The sequence below is a fragment of the Sprattus sprattus genome, assembly GCF_963457725.1.
Source record: "Sprattus sprattus genome assembly, chromosome: 13".
NCBI lineage: Eukaryota > Metazoa > Chordata > Actinopteri > Clupeiformes > Clupeidae > Sprattus > Sprattus sprattus.
The window spans coordinates 23,181,361-23,198,825 of NC_137911.1; the positions used below are offsets into that span (position 1 = coordinate 23,181,361).

At 42.0% G+C, this 17,465-nt stretch overlaps 1 protein-coding gene across 1 annotated transcript; it reads left to right on the forward strand.

Annotated features, from left to right (window-relative positions):
- Positions 1–602: 602 nt before the first annotated feature.
- Positions 603–16,510, forward strand: rlf (RLF zinc finger; the record flags this gene model as incomplete). The annotated part of the gene is made up of 8 exons (XM_080849785.1): positions 603–782; positions 8,997–9,151; positions 9,249–9,330; positions 9,509–9,644; positions 10,065–10,267; positions 10,415–10,551; positions 10,754–10,895; positions 10,990–16,510. 8 exons carry the CDS (start codon positions 603–605, stop codon positions 15,910–15,912), a joined length of 5,958 nt encoding a protein of 1,985 aa, XP_080705911.1. The 3' UTR covers positions 15,913–16,510.
- Positions 16,511–17,465: the final 955 nt, after the last annotated feature.

Genomic DNA, 17,465 nt, shown 5'->3' on the forward strand with positions numbered 1-17,465 from the left:
TGTCAAACATATTATTCATCGCTAGAGTCAAAAATACAATTCATAAACTGCACAAAACAGGGAATTGTACAGCAGCCTAGATATCTTCTAAAGGTCGTTTAAAGTACTGACAGTACTCTTTAATGAAATTTAACACATTTTCGTTTACGTCAGCTTTTTAATAATTAAGAGCTATTTCATATGAAGAAATTACAAAAAAAAAGATTCAGAAAAAAAGAATTAGCTAATACTGGTAAAATTGTTTAGGCGATAGCTTCATGTCTTTTGCGACATATAGCTGATTTTATAGGAGACCGTCGTAAAGCTTACAGCTCATGTGTTTTATTTTTTTTTGAATTGGTATTTTCTTTATTATTGAATGCGTTTGACACACGTGCATAAGCGTTGTGCTTTGTATGTGCACGAGCTTTCAAGCCCGCTTATTATCTGTTTTCTCCATCATCCATTGCAAACATACCATATCAAACCTGTCGTTACCACATGTGTTTGGTCTTCCGCTCCCGCATGCTCCGTTCCGTATACCTGGAGTAGTCTTTGCCTGTCTATGATTTTTGCAGCCACATGACGCCGTGAATGCCTACGCGCTGTAGCTTTCACTGAAGATGGCGGATGGTGGTTTAGAACCGGAGCCCGATTGGGCCGATCAGCTACTGCACACCGTCGAAGACACATTTCTAGTTATGGATAGTTTGCAAGCTACACTACAGCGACTTGAATTTGATCTTCGTCAGAAAGACATTTCGGAAAACTCGTCCACAGAGTACTGCAATAACTTCTGTCAGGTACCTGCTTTGTAACTGTAACAGAATGTGACCCCAGCTATGTTTTCGCCGAGATGCTAGCTGCTTGGGGTAACGTTTGTGCTTAGCTAACTCTGGGGGAGGGTACCCCCATTTGGGCCGTAATAGCACGAAGTGGGGGAATGTAACCCAACAAGACACTCTAACAAACCAAGGTTTAACTGTTTTTGGGAGCACTACTGCAATGACACTGGGATATGTGTTATAGTTTATATTTTGTGCCAAAATGTTCGAAGAGTTTCACAGAGAGGGCAATAAGGAAAAAAAGAGTTATGTTTTTACTCAGCTAGCTTGCAAGCTAGTTTGCTAGTGTTCTTAGCCATGGAAGAAGAGCCTGCAGAATTGACCAAGTAGGCTAACGTTAGCTATTTTGCTAGTGAAGTGAACGTTGCCTCAATTTCGACTCTGTATTTCCCCTGACATGGTTGTTATTGTTGGGTTATTATACAGTTGATTTCAGCTTACATTTGCCATGGACGGAGCAAAGTAACATCTAGCTAAGTTCTTAACTCAGTGGCTAACTGTCTGATGTGGGGTGTGGCGAGGCGATGTACACAAGCGGTGGTCTTATGAAGAGGAAGATTTGAAAGTGTAAATATTTTCATGCCGAGCTACCTGAATAACTACTTCACTGATATTTAAGCATGACTCATTGAACAGAAGTGTGCATTCTGGCCTTGCATTAGATTAGACATTTTTTCCCACACCAGTAAGCTTTAGTTAGTTACATTTAGTTAAAAACTATTAACAGTATGCTAGTACCGCAAGCGAAAGTGAAAACGGTACTTACAAACAACAGGACCAGGCTTCCTCAAACTATTTCGTCTGTATTATTTAGACGGAAAGCGGCGTACTTTAAAAAGTGTATGTTTGAGCCTTGGATGCTGGCTTTAGTAAACACTCAGCAAATTATATCACATTTAATGTGTTGGATTTACCAATGCGATTACTTCTAAAAGGAAACGTGCCTCGTGGTACATATATACTGCTTTTGCAATACTTTCGTGCAGTCATGTCAGTACAGCTTGTTAGAATTGGATATGGGCTACTTTGGATGCTTAAAAACAGAACTCAAAATACTTTCAACGCATTTTAAGCAGCCACTTTTTAAGTATATTATCAGTACAAGCCCTCCTTCCCCGACATTGAATACACTTCGCAAATGAGGGGGGTGGGGGGGCTTATTAGAAAGTTAGTAGGCTTTGATCCGAATGCATTCACCATTCGAATATAACAAGTGGCAAAATCTCATGCAGAACAAGTCGTTTTACTGTCTGACTGAAGATTTGCAGCAGGCATATTGTCAGAGATGTGCTACCAGTAATGTGTTGTGTGGAGTAACAACAGGATACATGTAAGATTAGATTAAACTTTCCTGTCCATTTTATCAAAGTAAGAATCTGCTTTTGCTTTCACATTGCTGAAATGTGATGCATTTAGACATGTTTCCTGTTGTTATTATACTCCTGTTGTTATTATACCTGCCCTTTGGTCAGGCATTCTTCAGATTTTGGTTGTCCAAAATGAATTAGACTAGCCCAATTTTAAAAAGACCGTTTTCATGTGGTACAGTTGATATGTTTCTTGCCTGGTATGCATGCCGTGCAGGCAAATGTTCCACTGGTTTAAGAATTAACAAAGGCTGAGAGGTCTAAGATAATTGATTGTTTTTCTCTTCTGATCCGACTATGGCTGCATTTCCACTATGTCTTTTGAGCACTGTTGCCTATAACCTTCATATCATGTTGTGATGTAAATTTAATGTTCTATGAGATATACATATTTGTGTGTTTTGTGTGAAAAACCGCATTGATCCCTGCTTTTTTGGTGCACTGGTTTGCATGGAAGGCTTGTGTGGCATCAAACACAACCTGACTAGTAGGCCTACCTTTCCTATTAATGGTGAACTTCCCAGCGACAAACAATGATGATCAACAACTTGTTTGTTCAGGGGGAAAAGTTTTTCCTCCTAATTTTATTTTGAGAAGAGGGTAATTTCTGATAGCTCATCAGACAGGGCGTTGTTACATTTTGGTAGCCTGACGGGGAAACTTGATTGTCCCAGGACGTCGGGCTAGCGAGGGCTTGGGAACCCTGTAGTAGGCCTATGTCAGTGGTAGTTCTGTGTGTGCTCTGTTCACCTGGGGAAAATGAGCGGACTTTTTTTATTTTGACCGTTAAAAGTTTGATCTCATTAGGGCCTTATACATGTGCCACTGAGATCAGATCAGTTTATCGTATCGTATTCGCGTGTAGGTGTGAAGATTTTCAAGGGAAACGGCTCTTGTCGTTACCTGTATACATGTGCAAAATGTAAAGCGGTTACATTGCCTCGGGCATGCGCAAAGACCACGGAGATGTGCTCCCACCTGGTTTGTTTACTAACAACATCAACGTGGATCCGCATCGGGCACAGGCAGTGTAGTGGCTTAAAGTTCCCTTCTTTCTATCAGCATAATTGCTTAATATTTTCTTTGAATAACCACTCTCGGATGGAAAGAAAACGAGTCTACGCGTGGATGTGTTTCAACAACGGTAGAAAACTGTGTTTGCTCCGTCTTTTACTGGACTCATAATTATATGACAGTGGTATTAGTTACAGTTGAGACACCCGAAATAACTTGCATGCGCAGCAATCCTGAGACGTGATTTTTAGTTTGCACATGAATACTAACGTCTTCTTTGATCCCAGGAAATTTGAGCACATAACCCATCTCCCTTACGGAGATATTGGCGAAAGTTAACCTACTTCATTGCAAACGTCTAGTTTTTCAAACGTGTCTAGTTTTTGTGCAGTAGTGAATAGAGTCTCAGTCTACTACACCATACATAGCATATCATGTTTGTAGAAAATGATTAAGGTGCAACAAATGCCAATAAGCATATTTCAATTAAATGATTCACATTGCAAGCAAAATGGTGCGGCTGGAGCACAGGGAGGGACAACGGTGACGCAGTTTGGATGTAGCGACAAACATTTATGTGCTGTAACAAACAGTGTTAACCAGTATGTGAGTAACGTGGCTTTTATTAAAACATAGCGTGTGTAATGTGTAGCTATTTCATTCCGTTTATTAACCTTTCCGGCTGTCTGTATTACTAGCCAGCAGCAGACGTAACGGAAAGGGAGCATTTTACTCCCCGGCAATCTCTCTACAAACTTCCATACAGACGCGGGATCAGCAGAGGAAAATCTACTTTCCTTTTGGGAGAAACCAGGCCAGTCGTTCCCACGACTACAGCACCTTGCAAAACGAATTATATGCGTTCCAGCAACAGGTGCTGCGAGTGAGCGCTCCTTCAGTGCAGCAGGGCGCGTTATAGAAGCCAGGCGAGAGCGCCTGAATCCTGACACTGTAGATGCTATTTTATTCCTGCATAGTGCTAAGACAAATTCTAAATAGAACGAAGGTTAGGCATATCAGCAGAGGTATATTTTGGTTACATTAGGATGGCTACGTTTATAGCTTGCGTTTTGGGCGCACCACAATGCCAAGAAGTTTGTCGCGACTGTAATGGCATATTTCATTGTGGGGGTGATTGATAGTTTAAGGCTTACGAGACACGGTGTTTTCTGATGTTTTACTGAGTCCTCTCTGTCTCTATCACACACACACACACACACACACACACACTAACGGAAGCAAAAAAGGTTTAAATTAAGTGACATCCCTCAAATGTCGCGTCTCCCGCAAACCTGCAAGCTATGAGTCAGCTGTCAGTATGGGAAGAAGCCTTAACGTCGAAGATGAAACTTCCTGGGTTATTTTGTTTCGTTAGGCTATTAGTTATATTTTAAAACAGCCAGTCATTGTAGCCTACCACTCATGGAATAAGGAATTTCAAAGAGATGATGGAGTGAACTTTCTAGCCTCCTGTCACCGTCTCCCCCCAGTCACGCACGGCCTCCCCCATGACACATCGGCCTGATTTGACACGCCCTTTTGTAAGACGAATTAACGTGGTAAACCACCTCTCTCGAAAGGCTCAGACGATCGGCGGAAAAACTAACGGTTTACATCTAGACCCCTTATACATGAGGCAATTGTAACACGCTCGCGAGTTTCTATCGTGGTAGGCGCAATGTAACCGCTTTACATTGACGCATGTATAAGGGGCTATTGCTTTATGGTTATCAGGCCTAGAAGAGTGAAGAGACCTCATGTTTGTGCAAAATGCTAACAGAATCAAGGAAGCACAATGAAGCCACAGACACTGAATCAGTAAGTGGTGATGTCTGTGCTGGAAATGTCTGCACTGAACACGCACATTTGTACAGTGGAGTAGAACACAGTGAGTTCTGTGTCTGAAATGCAGAAAATGTAGTTTTGTAGGTATGTGAGACAATTGTCAGCGTGGCAAAGGTCTTCTCTGATGAGCAGCTGCAACACAAGGGTTCAGCGAACATTGTGATCCAATGCCTCAACAGCACTTGATTGATTAATCCTTAAAGCTGTGCTTGCTGAAGGCAAGTTCTCTTTCTCTTTCTGAGTTCAAGGGTGAAGCAGAGAGAACGTCTGGCACATGTGTACTCTTGTCAAGGTATTGCAAGATATTTTCATGCGACCAAGGTTCACACTCCGTTGTTATTTTTGACCTGGTATAATGTCATTACGTCTAGACATTATACTCTGGTATTTTTGAATTGAGTAGCGCTAAACCCAGTGCGTGTTTGAAATCCTTGTTCTTGGTAAAGGGTGTAAAAATGTAGTTTAGCCAAAGACCTAATGGCCATTTTAAAGAGTTTATCATTGCTTCCTCCTCCATAGCATTTAATTTCACTAATTCCATCAATGGAGCATTTGCACAGTGCATATTTCCTATTCCAGTTACCTCTTCTCCACTCATTCTTCAAACAGTGTTTGAACATTCCTACATTGTCTTCATATTAAAATGATAAAAGAAATACAAATAAGCAGCTAAGTGAAAGAGGGTGTTCCAATATGATGGGCAACCAGCATGCACACACACAAGGCCTACCTTAACAGCAGTGCCAACAGCGAAGATGAAAAGCAAGTACAAAAGGGATTCACTTTCTCTTAATGTTTGTCAACAGAGCTGGAAAGAATAGCTTGTTACAGTGTATAATTAAATTAATGTTGCCGAAGCTGCTGTTTTCATAACATTTGCATATTTGCATCAAGGGAATAGTTATGCAAATAGGGACAACATGTACTGGTTTTAGGCGAACTTGGCATCAATCAAAGGCCTCTGCTCATGAATGGGTATTTGAGCTTTTCGTCATGATCTCCGTTTTGCCTGGCATTATCGCCAAAGCTGGTCTTTTAAGCATTTAATATGATGCGATAAAGTAAGGAACCCTTCAACAATGAACTAGGTTTGACTTTTGGAATGATTTCCTTCAGTTAAAACAGTTGCCCTCTCTAAGACCTTGCGTAAGTGTTGGGTGGATTAGAGAGCTGGGTGTTTGCTCACTAAAATGAGGAATAGGTCTTCTTTATTGTGCTCTGCAATCTGATTGCATAAATTGACAGCGCTGCATCTTTAATGAGCCAGGCTTTGAAACAGAGAGAGCTTTATTTTAATCAATTCGCCATCTCCTTTTCGATAAAAGTCCCTTTTTATAAAATGTTCTTCTGCCTCTCTATGGCCGTAAAACAAAGATGAAGGTTGCTCAGTTCCAACATTGCTGTAGCAATTAAAAGGCTGTGATAAGTCTCTAAAGTGCCATATTGGCCCTTCTGTGGGTATTGAAACATTAATAGTAATGTGCAGGATGATCTCAAGCGGCTAATAGTTGGCCCTCTAGGCTATATCACAATTTGAATTTAGGCTTAACAGGTTGCAGCAGGATAAATTTAGCCTCCCCCTTTCCTCCTCAGCTTCCTATCTATAATGATTGCACACTAGGGGTATCACGCCAGAAGTGGTGTATATAAATGTGGATGTATATTGCCAGTGGTAGTCAAATGGAAGCAACTGGGTGAGCTTTGAAACTCAGGGAGTGCTCTGTGACGAGTCTCCGGAGTCCAATCAGGAGCTCACAGACAGATGGAGAGGTTCACACAGGCAGAGCTGTGGAGGAGGCATTCCCTGAGGAAGTTGACACAGGAGTAGGGGGTTCCTAATATGGTCAGGTTAAAAAGCTTATCTGACTGAACCTCCTTGACCTATACCCTGTTTTGAAGCTGCAAGGTCACTTCAATAGAGCACAAGTAAAAGAGTGTTGAAGGATTGTAGAATTATTTTGTTGAATATAATCAATCAAAAGTCACGCCATGTTGTCAGGAGCAGAAGAAATATTATAATGGTGAAATTCAGAAATTATCCTTGCTGATTACTATTGTTGTTTACCATCCTGATGCAGATGGGATAGTTATTGACTCAAAGTAGCATCCCTCTGAGAATACCTGTAATGGAATTCAGGAAACTGATTACTGCCTGCCTAAGCAGGGCTCCAGATGGCGACTAAAATGGTTGCTGTTAGGTGAAAATTCACATCAAAGTTTCACTTTGGACTCCAGACGCCAATTCACTATCTGTCAAAGATAATCACACACTGGTTTTCCCACGTGCAAGGTCATCTTACTATGCTTTTTGCAAACGTTTGCTAAACAATATTACAGATGTAGGAAAGAAGATTAACCAGTACTACTTTTCAGCTTCTGCTTACACACAATACTAGTGTAAGCACACATACAAAGCCAGAAAGGTCAGCAACTAAGAAACAAAGGCATGTGATTACCACTTGATTATAGTCAGAGTTGTACATTTCTCTATCAGTGGCGAATGCGCCAAAATTGTTCATTTTGCAACCATTTCATTCCGCGTCAGTTGCCAGTGGAGACCTTCCCCCAGGTGAATACATTTCCTTCAACTAGCTGCTATCCTAACTTCATGATGTGGCTGGGTTCAACATAAGAGTCTGTCCAATTGTGCAAAACAGTGTGGGACTTTTTTGGACTCCAACCATGAGTCCTTTTTTTGTTAGTGGTTATGAGTTGTTAATGTTACAAGTTTTCACTTTGAGTTGTGTTTACAAGTTGAAGAACTAATTTGTTATTTCATTCTTAATAACATCTGAAGGAAAACCGTTTTATTTTAATGACGATGTCATTTTATTTTTCCGAATGTTGCAAAAATGAGTGTCTTCTTTGGGACAAGACAATCTAAAAAAAACTTTGATTTGGGCTAAAAAATGTAGGGTTTAGGAGCCAATGGCTGAAGCACTGCTGTGCAAATGGAGACAAAGGATTTAATGTAAAGTTCATTTCTGTCTTTTTTTCTTTTTGAATGGTATTTAGGCTTAAACACTAATGCATCACCTTTTCTTAACTTGAATTTGTCTCATTTGGCTCATATTTTGTTCCATTTTACTTATCTTATAGTACGCTAGCTAGGAGGTCTTAGCAGGATTAAGGCGAAATTATGCTCTTGCTAGTGTTGTCTGATTTGTATTGCGCTTGCTGTCTTCAATCTCGCCACAGGTGCGAAGTTAACAAATCGAATTCAACATGAGATGAAGTTGCAGTTTAATTGACCCTAACTGAACGGCGTATTAGCACATTTTGTGGAAGGAAATTACAAAGTTCCAGTCTGCAATGCTTTAAGTAGTTTGAGTCATCGGTAGATCTGACAAAGGGTGTGCGATGCATGTAACCCACAAAAAATGTACACGCAACTAGAGCAACCGTGTGTGGTGGATGGCATGCCAAGCTTGTTTTTCTCCTCCACGGTATGTGACTTTGGACATTATTTAGCAGGTGTTCCCGAATTTACCCTGTTAGATATAAGTCAAGGTTTAAAGCTATAACATGCAGGATCTTTCAGGTCCCCTTCTTGCTCCCTGTCGGTTCTCTCCAGCCAGCTTTTTCACATCCTTTTAGCCTATAGCCTTTTAGCCAATCCCCGGGGTTGTTTTGATTTCTGCTTGTTAAAGGTGTGAGGATTACTTGCAAACTTGAGTAGGGCAAACGTTGTAATTCTACCCAGGTAGCTCAGCCTCTGAGATGTACGTTTCATCAACAAAAATGATACATTGAAATAGTCATATTAGCTGATGTTTTGCCGTGAAGTGTAAGTTAGTGCCATATGTCCATAGTTCTGTTGTCCCCTAATTCAAACAACTTGTCAAGGATATCCTTTTCTAAAATAACTTCAAACAATATGACAATGTTGTCTTTGTATGCATACTACCTGTCTTTTTCAAACATTTTGCTCTCTGTTTATGTATAGGTGCTGATGCACTATGCTGGAAGCAGGAACTCTGTGGAGCATGGTTTGCCACTGTTGGAGGTTTACTGTCTGTCCATCAACTGCTTTGCTGCTACAAGACCACATCTGACTTCTGAGTCGGACAGTGTGGCCCTTGTGTTGAAGCGACTTGCATTGTGAGTGAAAACAAAACCAAAATGTTTCCAAAAAGCCTAACCAGCTGCTGTGTCGGGATCTGTGTTCAACTGACTTTTGTTTGATGTTTTGCTACAGAAGTTGCTTTGAGCTGCTATTGTCTGTTCCTGTAAGTGATGTCCCTTACAATACATGGATGCAGTTCCACCACTCAGTACAGGTGTGTGTACTAAACTCTAGATCTGGTTTTAAAGCTATTATTGTTAGTATTATTATAATTATTATTATATAGTAGTACTAGAAATAGTTGTTGTTGTTGTTCATTTTCTGTAAGCCATACTCCCACTATCACTTCGTCTGTAAGCTTGTTTTAGTTCAAGTTTTGTTTGTCTTCTCAGGTGGCCCATGATTCCTTGTTGCAGTATGGGAGCACAGACCTGCAGGCTCTGCTCCAGATCACACAGGCAGGTGGGCCGTGGAACCTCCCAATCCTCATTGACCTCCTTACTAGCCAGCCAACGGATGCTGAGGAGCGTAAGTATCATCTGACACAGGCTATGCAGACATATTCAGACACAGGTTATGCAGACATATTCTGACACAGGTTATGCAGACATATTCAGGCATATCTGAAACAGGTTATGCACACATATTCTGACACAGGTTATGCAGACATATTCAGACTCAGGTTATGCAGACATATTCTGACACAGGCTATGCAGACATATTCTGACACAGGTTATGCAGACATATTCAGACACAGGCTATGCAGACATATTCAGACGCGGTTTTATGCAGACATATTCTGACACAGGCTATGCAGACATATTCTGGCATATCTGACACAGGCTATGCAGACATATTCTGGCATTTTTGACACAGGCTATACATATATGAAAGGTACATGACCAGACTGTTTTCCCACTCACTGTTATTCTTTTTGTTTTGTTTCAGTCTGTGCCTTCATTGCCTTAGAAGGAGAGGGTTTCATGGAAATGAGAATCAAACATCTAGAGAAAATTGGAGAATTGGAGAAGGCTTTGGTTCTGCTCAAAGCCTGTGCAAACTGCACCCTCCTCACCAATTACACCGGTTTCCGGCAAAACTTTGTGTCCCAGCTTTGCAAAATGCTTCCTAATGATGACGCAATTTTGGAGGTACATGTTATTCCTTGTGTTCACCTGGAGAAAGCAAGGCTCCACCAATAACTGAAATTGTGAACCTAAAAACAGTGTGTGTGTAATGTAATATTCATGCCAGTGTCTTTGTTTTAATCGAAACCTCTCTGAATTTGAATGTGTCAGATCTCCAGACTCGATGGCAAAGATGTGCTTGATATTATTTGTAATATGGAGACAGAGGGGGATGAAAGTTCTGCCTACATTCTGTGCACCACCTACCTAACGCGGCAACTGCAGGAAGAGAGTCTTTACTGTTCTTGGTGAGTTTCCCCCCAAAAAATGTTTTGGGATGACATGGCATTATGTCTTTTTTCCGTAAATAAAGTGGGGTTTGGCATCACAATAAGTCTATTTTAAAGCTATGACTGTGAAGGTACATCATGTAGGCAGTGTAAACTAGGCAATTTAAAAACATTTTCATTTAGTTTTTATCTGTTTTCTTCTATCTTCTGTGGAATGCAGGGAACTTACCCTTTTGTGGAGTAAACTACAAAGAAGATTAGATCCTCCATTGGAAGCATTTCTTGACCGTTGTCTGCAGTTTGGTGCCATTACCAAAACGGCCTACCATCTGCTATTCCTGATCCAGGTCGTCCAGACTGAGGTGCGTTTTAAGGAACCCTACATTCTTGGCTCGGTCTTTCACCGATGCATTATTGCTTAAACTTTATAGTTGTCTTTTGTGTCCCTTTATGCAGGCGTTACAGCTTGGTCTGCCAGTATCAGTTGAACTATGTGTCAAAGCTCTTCAACTCCCCAGTCAGGAAGACACAGCCACAAGGACTGCTGTGTGCAAGACCGTGGCGTGTCTCCTGTCAGAAGATCTGGAAGTTCTCAGGGCTTGTCAGCTGACAGAGTTCTTACAAAGGCCCTCTCAGGACTCGCTTACATCACTTGAGGAGCTCTACCAGCAGCCTGATCAGAAATATGACGAGGAGAATGGCATCATTCCAAACTCGCTGCGCTGTGAGCTGCTTCTCGCACTCAAAGCAATTTGGCCTTTTGATCCTGAGTTCTGGGACTGGAAAACTATCAAACATCACTGCAACAGGCTACTGGGGCTTGAGCCTGAGGAGGAGGAGGAGGAGGAGGAAATAGCACAAGAGTCGGATCTCATGCTAGCAGCAAAAGACTTTAACGAGAAGGAAGAGGACAGCGATCATCAAGATGAAAGGAAAATAAAGGATTTGGAGAGGGGAGCTGTGGAGAAATGTGAAACAAATGTGTCAGGGATCAGCAGCATTGACCACAAAGATGGTAACCAGAAGGAAGACAACATGAAAACAAAAGAAGGTTTGAGATCACCTTCAAAGAAGACGACGGTCATGTCCGAGAGGAGTCTGCGATGGCAGAAGTACAAGTTCTGTTGCCAGATATGCAAAAAAGAGGTGATTGAGGCCAGATTCCACCACCATTCCAAAAAACACGAAGAGAACGGGGTGTTCACCTGCCCTGTCTGTCTTCAGAAGTTCCAAGGAAAGAAGGAGTTTATTCCCCATATCCCCATGCACACACACATGCCAGCCCGCGGACGAACTCCCCAGAAGAAGAAAAAAGTGAAAAAGAAGGTGGACTTGGAAAAAGAAATGGATGAGGATGAAATTGATGACTTGGAACCTGGTGAGATCGCTTTAGACCCATCGTTAAGAATGTACTACGAGTCTACACATGACCCTGATGTGCTGGATCACATTTTGGAGCAGGAGGCAGCTGTGCCTAGAAAGCAAGCTGACCAGGATTACATCACTTTTGACTACATCAACACTCACTTTGCATTCCAGGACCGTGAGGTATACACATGCCCTGCAACAAACTGTTCAAAGAACTTCAAGCTCCTTAAGTACTTGAATGTGCACCTGAAAGAGCACAGCGATAGGGACCCGAATGTAAAGCACTATGTGGGCATGAAAGACAAACGGGAGAAGTGCAGCTACTGCCGCAAGCACTTCATGACTGCCTACCACCACCGTAAGCATAGACGAGTCCATTTTGGAGATCAGCCTTACATGTGCTTAGTGACTGGTTGTGGAGCTCGATTCAATGCCATCAATAAACTTGTTGAGCACAAGCAAAGCCATGGCTTCCAGCTGAGTTACCAGTGTGAACTTAAAGGATGCAGTCTCTCCTTCTCTGATCTTGCACAACTTTACCATCACGAAGCCCAGCACTTCCGTAACGCTGCTTACAACTGCACCAGTCCAGGATGCAAGAAGTTCTACTACTCACGCAAAGAGTTCCTGAAGCACTTAGCAACACATGGCATCACATTCACTGAGGATAATTTGGAGATGCAGAGAGAACAACAGCGTAACCTTGGGGATGCTGTTTTAGAAGAGGAAACCGCCCCCAAAATGCCTTTCAACTCAAATGATGTGTCGTCAGAAGTCGTCAATGGTTTACGGAAAGACACCTCTTCCCCATCGGCTTGCTCCTCGTCCCGAAGTCCTTATGTGGACAACACTGATTGTAAGGGCTCTGTGACAAATGTTGCTGTGTGTTTCGACGGGAAGAAATTCACCTGCGGCTTTGAGAAATGTCGCAAGACTTTTTCTAAAACTAAAGACATCCAGAGGCACCTCAAATGCGTTCACCCAGAACAGGTGAAGGTGGAAAAAAAGGGAAACAAGAAAATGGACAAAGACAAAGACAAACAAAAGGTTTTAAAGAATGACATAAAGACTGAAAAAAGTGGTCAAGATGTGAGTTTAACATCAGTAAGCCCACAGCCTAGCCATGAAAAAGATATCCCATCCACCCAAATGTGTGCTGACCCCATCACTACTTCCTCTGCAAATCCTGCCCCAAAAGACTCTTTGACAGACATCCTGCTAAGCCTTAGTCAGCTTAGCCTACATTGCCCTTCCTCCAGAAAAGGTTTATGTGATCCACTTCTTCCAGCATTGGGTGCTCAAATCACACCTTTGTCGTCTCCACCTGCAAACTCCCCTTCTAAACCAACCCTTGAAAAGACAGAATCAAATTCAGTCCCATCAGTAGAAACAAAAACTGAACCAAATGAAAACATTCCGTCAGACTCTCAACCTCAGATATGTAACGTGAACAGCTTCCTCATCCAGCCCACAACCAAGCCTTACACGTGTGATATTAAAGGCTGCATCTATCAGAGTGTCACTAGCCAAGCTTTAAAACGTCATTACCTGAACAAGCACAGTATCTCCAAAGAAGAGGTGAGTGGGTTGGAGAAATTTAAAGCTGAGCTCAAGTTCAAGCCATTCAAGTGCCACCTCTGTCCCAAGGGCTACAGAGAGAAGAAAGAGTTAAGGATTCATTATCTGCAGATGCACAATATAAGTGAGACAGTGGTGGAACAAATGAGCTGCTCTGTTAAGCGAAGAGGTGAAAGTACAGTCAAAGACTCCCCAACATCCAAAGGCAGTCTAAAGCAGAACTCCCAAAAAGACACTGTAGAGAAAGACAAGACAGCTGAAGTACCTGTGTGGCGGCCTCGTTTGCAAAGACGAAACGGGTTAGTGTTAACAAAGATTGAGTGTGAAAATGATATTGCACCAGAGGAGGAGAAGAGCGGTAACCTTTGCAAAGATCTACCACCTTTGCAACAGGACCACAGTGAAGATGAGGTCACAAAGGAGGGAAGAGGCAGCCGGCGTCTAGTAGCAAAAGGCAACCTCTGCTACATCCTGACAAACTACCATAAGCCCTTTCATTGTGTGCATAAAGACTGCAACTCTGCCTTCACCAACCAGAGTGGCCTGGTGCGCCACCTGCAGACTGTACACCATTATAACCGCTCGCAGCTGTGTCTGGAAGGGGATCAAGATGTGGATCAAAGTGCTGGTGTGAAGAAGGAGCCGTCTAGACCACATAGCTTCTCTTGCAAGTACAATAACTGTGGGAAGCATTTCCACAGCTCGACAAGTCTGTGGAGGCATCATCGACGGCAGCACTCTGCAAACAGAAAGGTATCCTCAGGGGTTTTGCCCACATCAAGGCCGCTCAACAGGTTACAAAGAAGGGAATCGGTGTCAGAAGAGCCCATACCACGGTTCAAGTGCACATATGCCAACTGCAATGCTAGTTATCATCTGAATAGCAGCTTGTTGCGTCACACAAACCAAGAACACCGCAACCAAAATCCTCTGAACCAGACTGCCCAGAAAATGCCATCCCCATTAGTGCATTGTACGTTTGAGGGGTGTACTCGGGTTTTCTCCCAAAGTTCAAACTATAAACAACATGTATTCATCAGGCACTGTGAGTATTACGACTCTGTATTACGTCTTGAGAATGCTAACAAAAAAGATGAGGCAGCCAGTGGATGCCAAACGAAGTTGATTACACCTTCCCCTAAACTACCTCTGCGACATTCCTTGAGATTCTGCCCAAAGTCCCAAGAAGCCATCCAGTCGGAGGAAAGTACTGAGGAGAGTTTGGAAGAATCAATGAATGAAACCGTGAAAGAGGACAACAGTACATCAGAACTTTCTCCCAGCAGACAACCTCTAGTCTACCGCACTCATGAGGAGGCTTTGCAAATGTGCCAAGACCGCTGCATACCTGTAGCCTATCCCTGCCTGGTGCAGGACTGTAACTCTGTTGTCACAATTTTTAGTAGCATGCGCCGTCATTATATCAAAACCCACAAAATGTCAGAATATGAGTTCAACCTGCAGAAGGACAAACTTGTCTTCAATGCTGAACAACTAGAGGAGATCATACAAAAGAAATCGGCATTGGTCCTTCCAGATATAGCACGGTCCCCCAATGGAGTCCTTAAAATGGAATATCAAGCAGAGCCGGACAATCCAGGAGGTCCATGTCTTCCCATGAGCCTTCACACCATCAAAACGTTGCAAACCGATGAGGGGGACATAGTTGTATTGTCAGACAAGCCGCTTTCTGACAGTAGTATAATAGTTGATGCAGATAACTTGCTTTATGGCACGACTCCTGGACACACAGAGGCACTGCCTGAAGTTCAAAGCAGCCACAGTCAAGAGAGCAGCCAACCACAATGTCCAAGCCCTCCTCTGTTGCAGGCTACACTAGTAGACCTCTCTCCTCCACCCTCTCTCAGAATCAGTGTTGATGAAGGGTTTGATTCTCCAGGCAATGATAGTGGCAAATCAGTTCAACTTCCTGTGCCTATAATTCCACCGCGACAGCCTCTCAAAAGAAAAAACGAGCTCTCTGAGACTCCACAACCTTTGGCTCCTTCCCACGACTCAAACGATTTCTCAACTCTCAGCCCTTCCCAGCAGTCTTTTGATTTGGCGACATACAAGCCAATGGGTTTTGAATCCTCTTTCCTGAAATTCATTCAGGAGAGCAGGGAAAAAGAGGACATTGAACCCATCATCATGGACATTGAACCCATCATCATGCCTGAGCCATTAAAACGGCGCAGGGACTGCTCTGTTAAAGAGAACGGTCAGAGGGGCCTAAGGATCACCCGCAGCAGACTGGGCAGGGTATCACCACTTAAGCCCTTATTCTCAGACAGTGACTTTCATTGTATAGAAAACCTGCACTCCATCTTGGACCGTGCTCTGACTGGTTGTGGTGATGATCAGGCAATCAAGCAGCTGCAGTACCTCAGACCTGTTGTGGTTCTAGAAAGGTCAACATTGTCGTCTTCCTAGGTAGATCTCTTGCCATCTCATAATAAATAAATATTTTATTATATTAGTTTAAAACAATTTGAACTTTTCACCTTACCACAGTAAGGAACACTCTTTTTTTCTACTGTAATATTTTGGTTTCAGTTAGTTGCCAAACTATCACTTGGATGTACCTAAATTCAGATGTGTGTTTGTGGAAGAAGAATTCTAATAAAGACTGCCAAAAAAGAAAGCATTGATGATTTCTGAGTGATGCATACAGCGTTTAGACTCTGCTAGATAATTCAGATTTTGTATAACCCTACTTGGCATTTTTAAAACTCCACATGCCATCTTGAGTGACATTCAAAGGGTTCTTTAACATATTTTTTAAATATGGCTGCGACCTTTCATCATGTATTTTCAAGGAATGTTCACACTATGCTTCAAAGTGTAAGCAACATCAATTGCACCATATAAAGCTCCACACAATACCGGTTTGTGTGTAATGTAGTCTTTTTTTTGACATGGCTGATTGTTAAAGTTTTTATTGGATGTTTACTGCACATGGATTCATCCTTGATTGAGTATTTGAGGTTGTGGCTGAAATGGCATAACACATAGAGTGAATGATGAGCAAACATTTCAGAATACAGTGTATATGGAGCTAATGGATTACTGTTTGTTTTTTTGTACATATCTGTAAGTAGTCCCAAGTGTAGATGAGGGCTTTCTCATATCTCTGTACATTTTGTCTGAGGCAGTTGTTGATTTTTGTATATTTCAGTATTCTAATAAACAGTTCTGTGAATTTCTGCCAAACCAATGCTTATTTACCCTAAAACTGTATAAAAATGATTAAATAGTTTGCATACTATTGAGCCCTTAAACTTCAACCATGGTGAAATTGTGAGCTCTGCATAAGAGATAATCCTCTTGAGCAAACACATAGGACCATGTTCTGCGTATTAGATACTAATCTCGTACAGATAATTTGTGTATGCAACATAAGATATTACCTTGTTTTGGGGCTTCAAAAGCTCAGTGACTGTTTGCACATCTATATTTTTTCAGTGAGAATAAGGTGTTTATCTAATATCACCTACTTATGTTCACTGGCCAGTTTGTTTCAATTGAAACAGCCAGTCAGCCTCAGACGCTAACAATACAGTACATGGTTTTGTTTTCTCATCTCAGTACAGCTTCCTAGGGAACACAAGGAAAGGAACCCGTTTATGTTAAATCATGCTCATGTTTACGGAATGTGCATATTGTTGACAAAATACTGATTTTAACAATCAGTGCAATGGTTTGTGAGCATTTCACTAATGTATGATTGAGGCAGCTTGCATGTATGGTGCTTCTGCCGTTCTCCTCACCATCTGTGGTGCATTCATGTCACTGTAGATGCAACAGGTAAAATATGGTTGTCTTCTGTTTATCTGTTGACAATATCAATAAGAACTTAAAACTTTTCCCAATATATTTATACTGGCTCATTTTTCTGCCAGGGCTACACATAAAACATTACACATACATAAAACAATACAAAAAAAAAACGTTCATAGAAATTGTGAGTTAAAGGCACCCAGTGC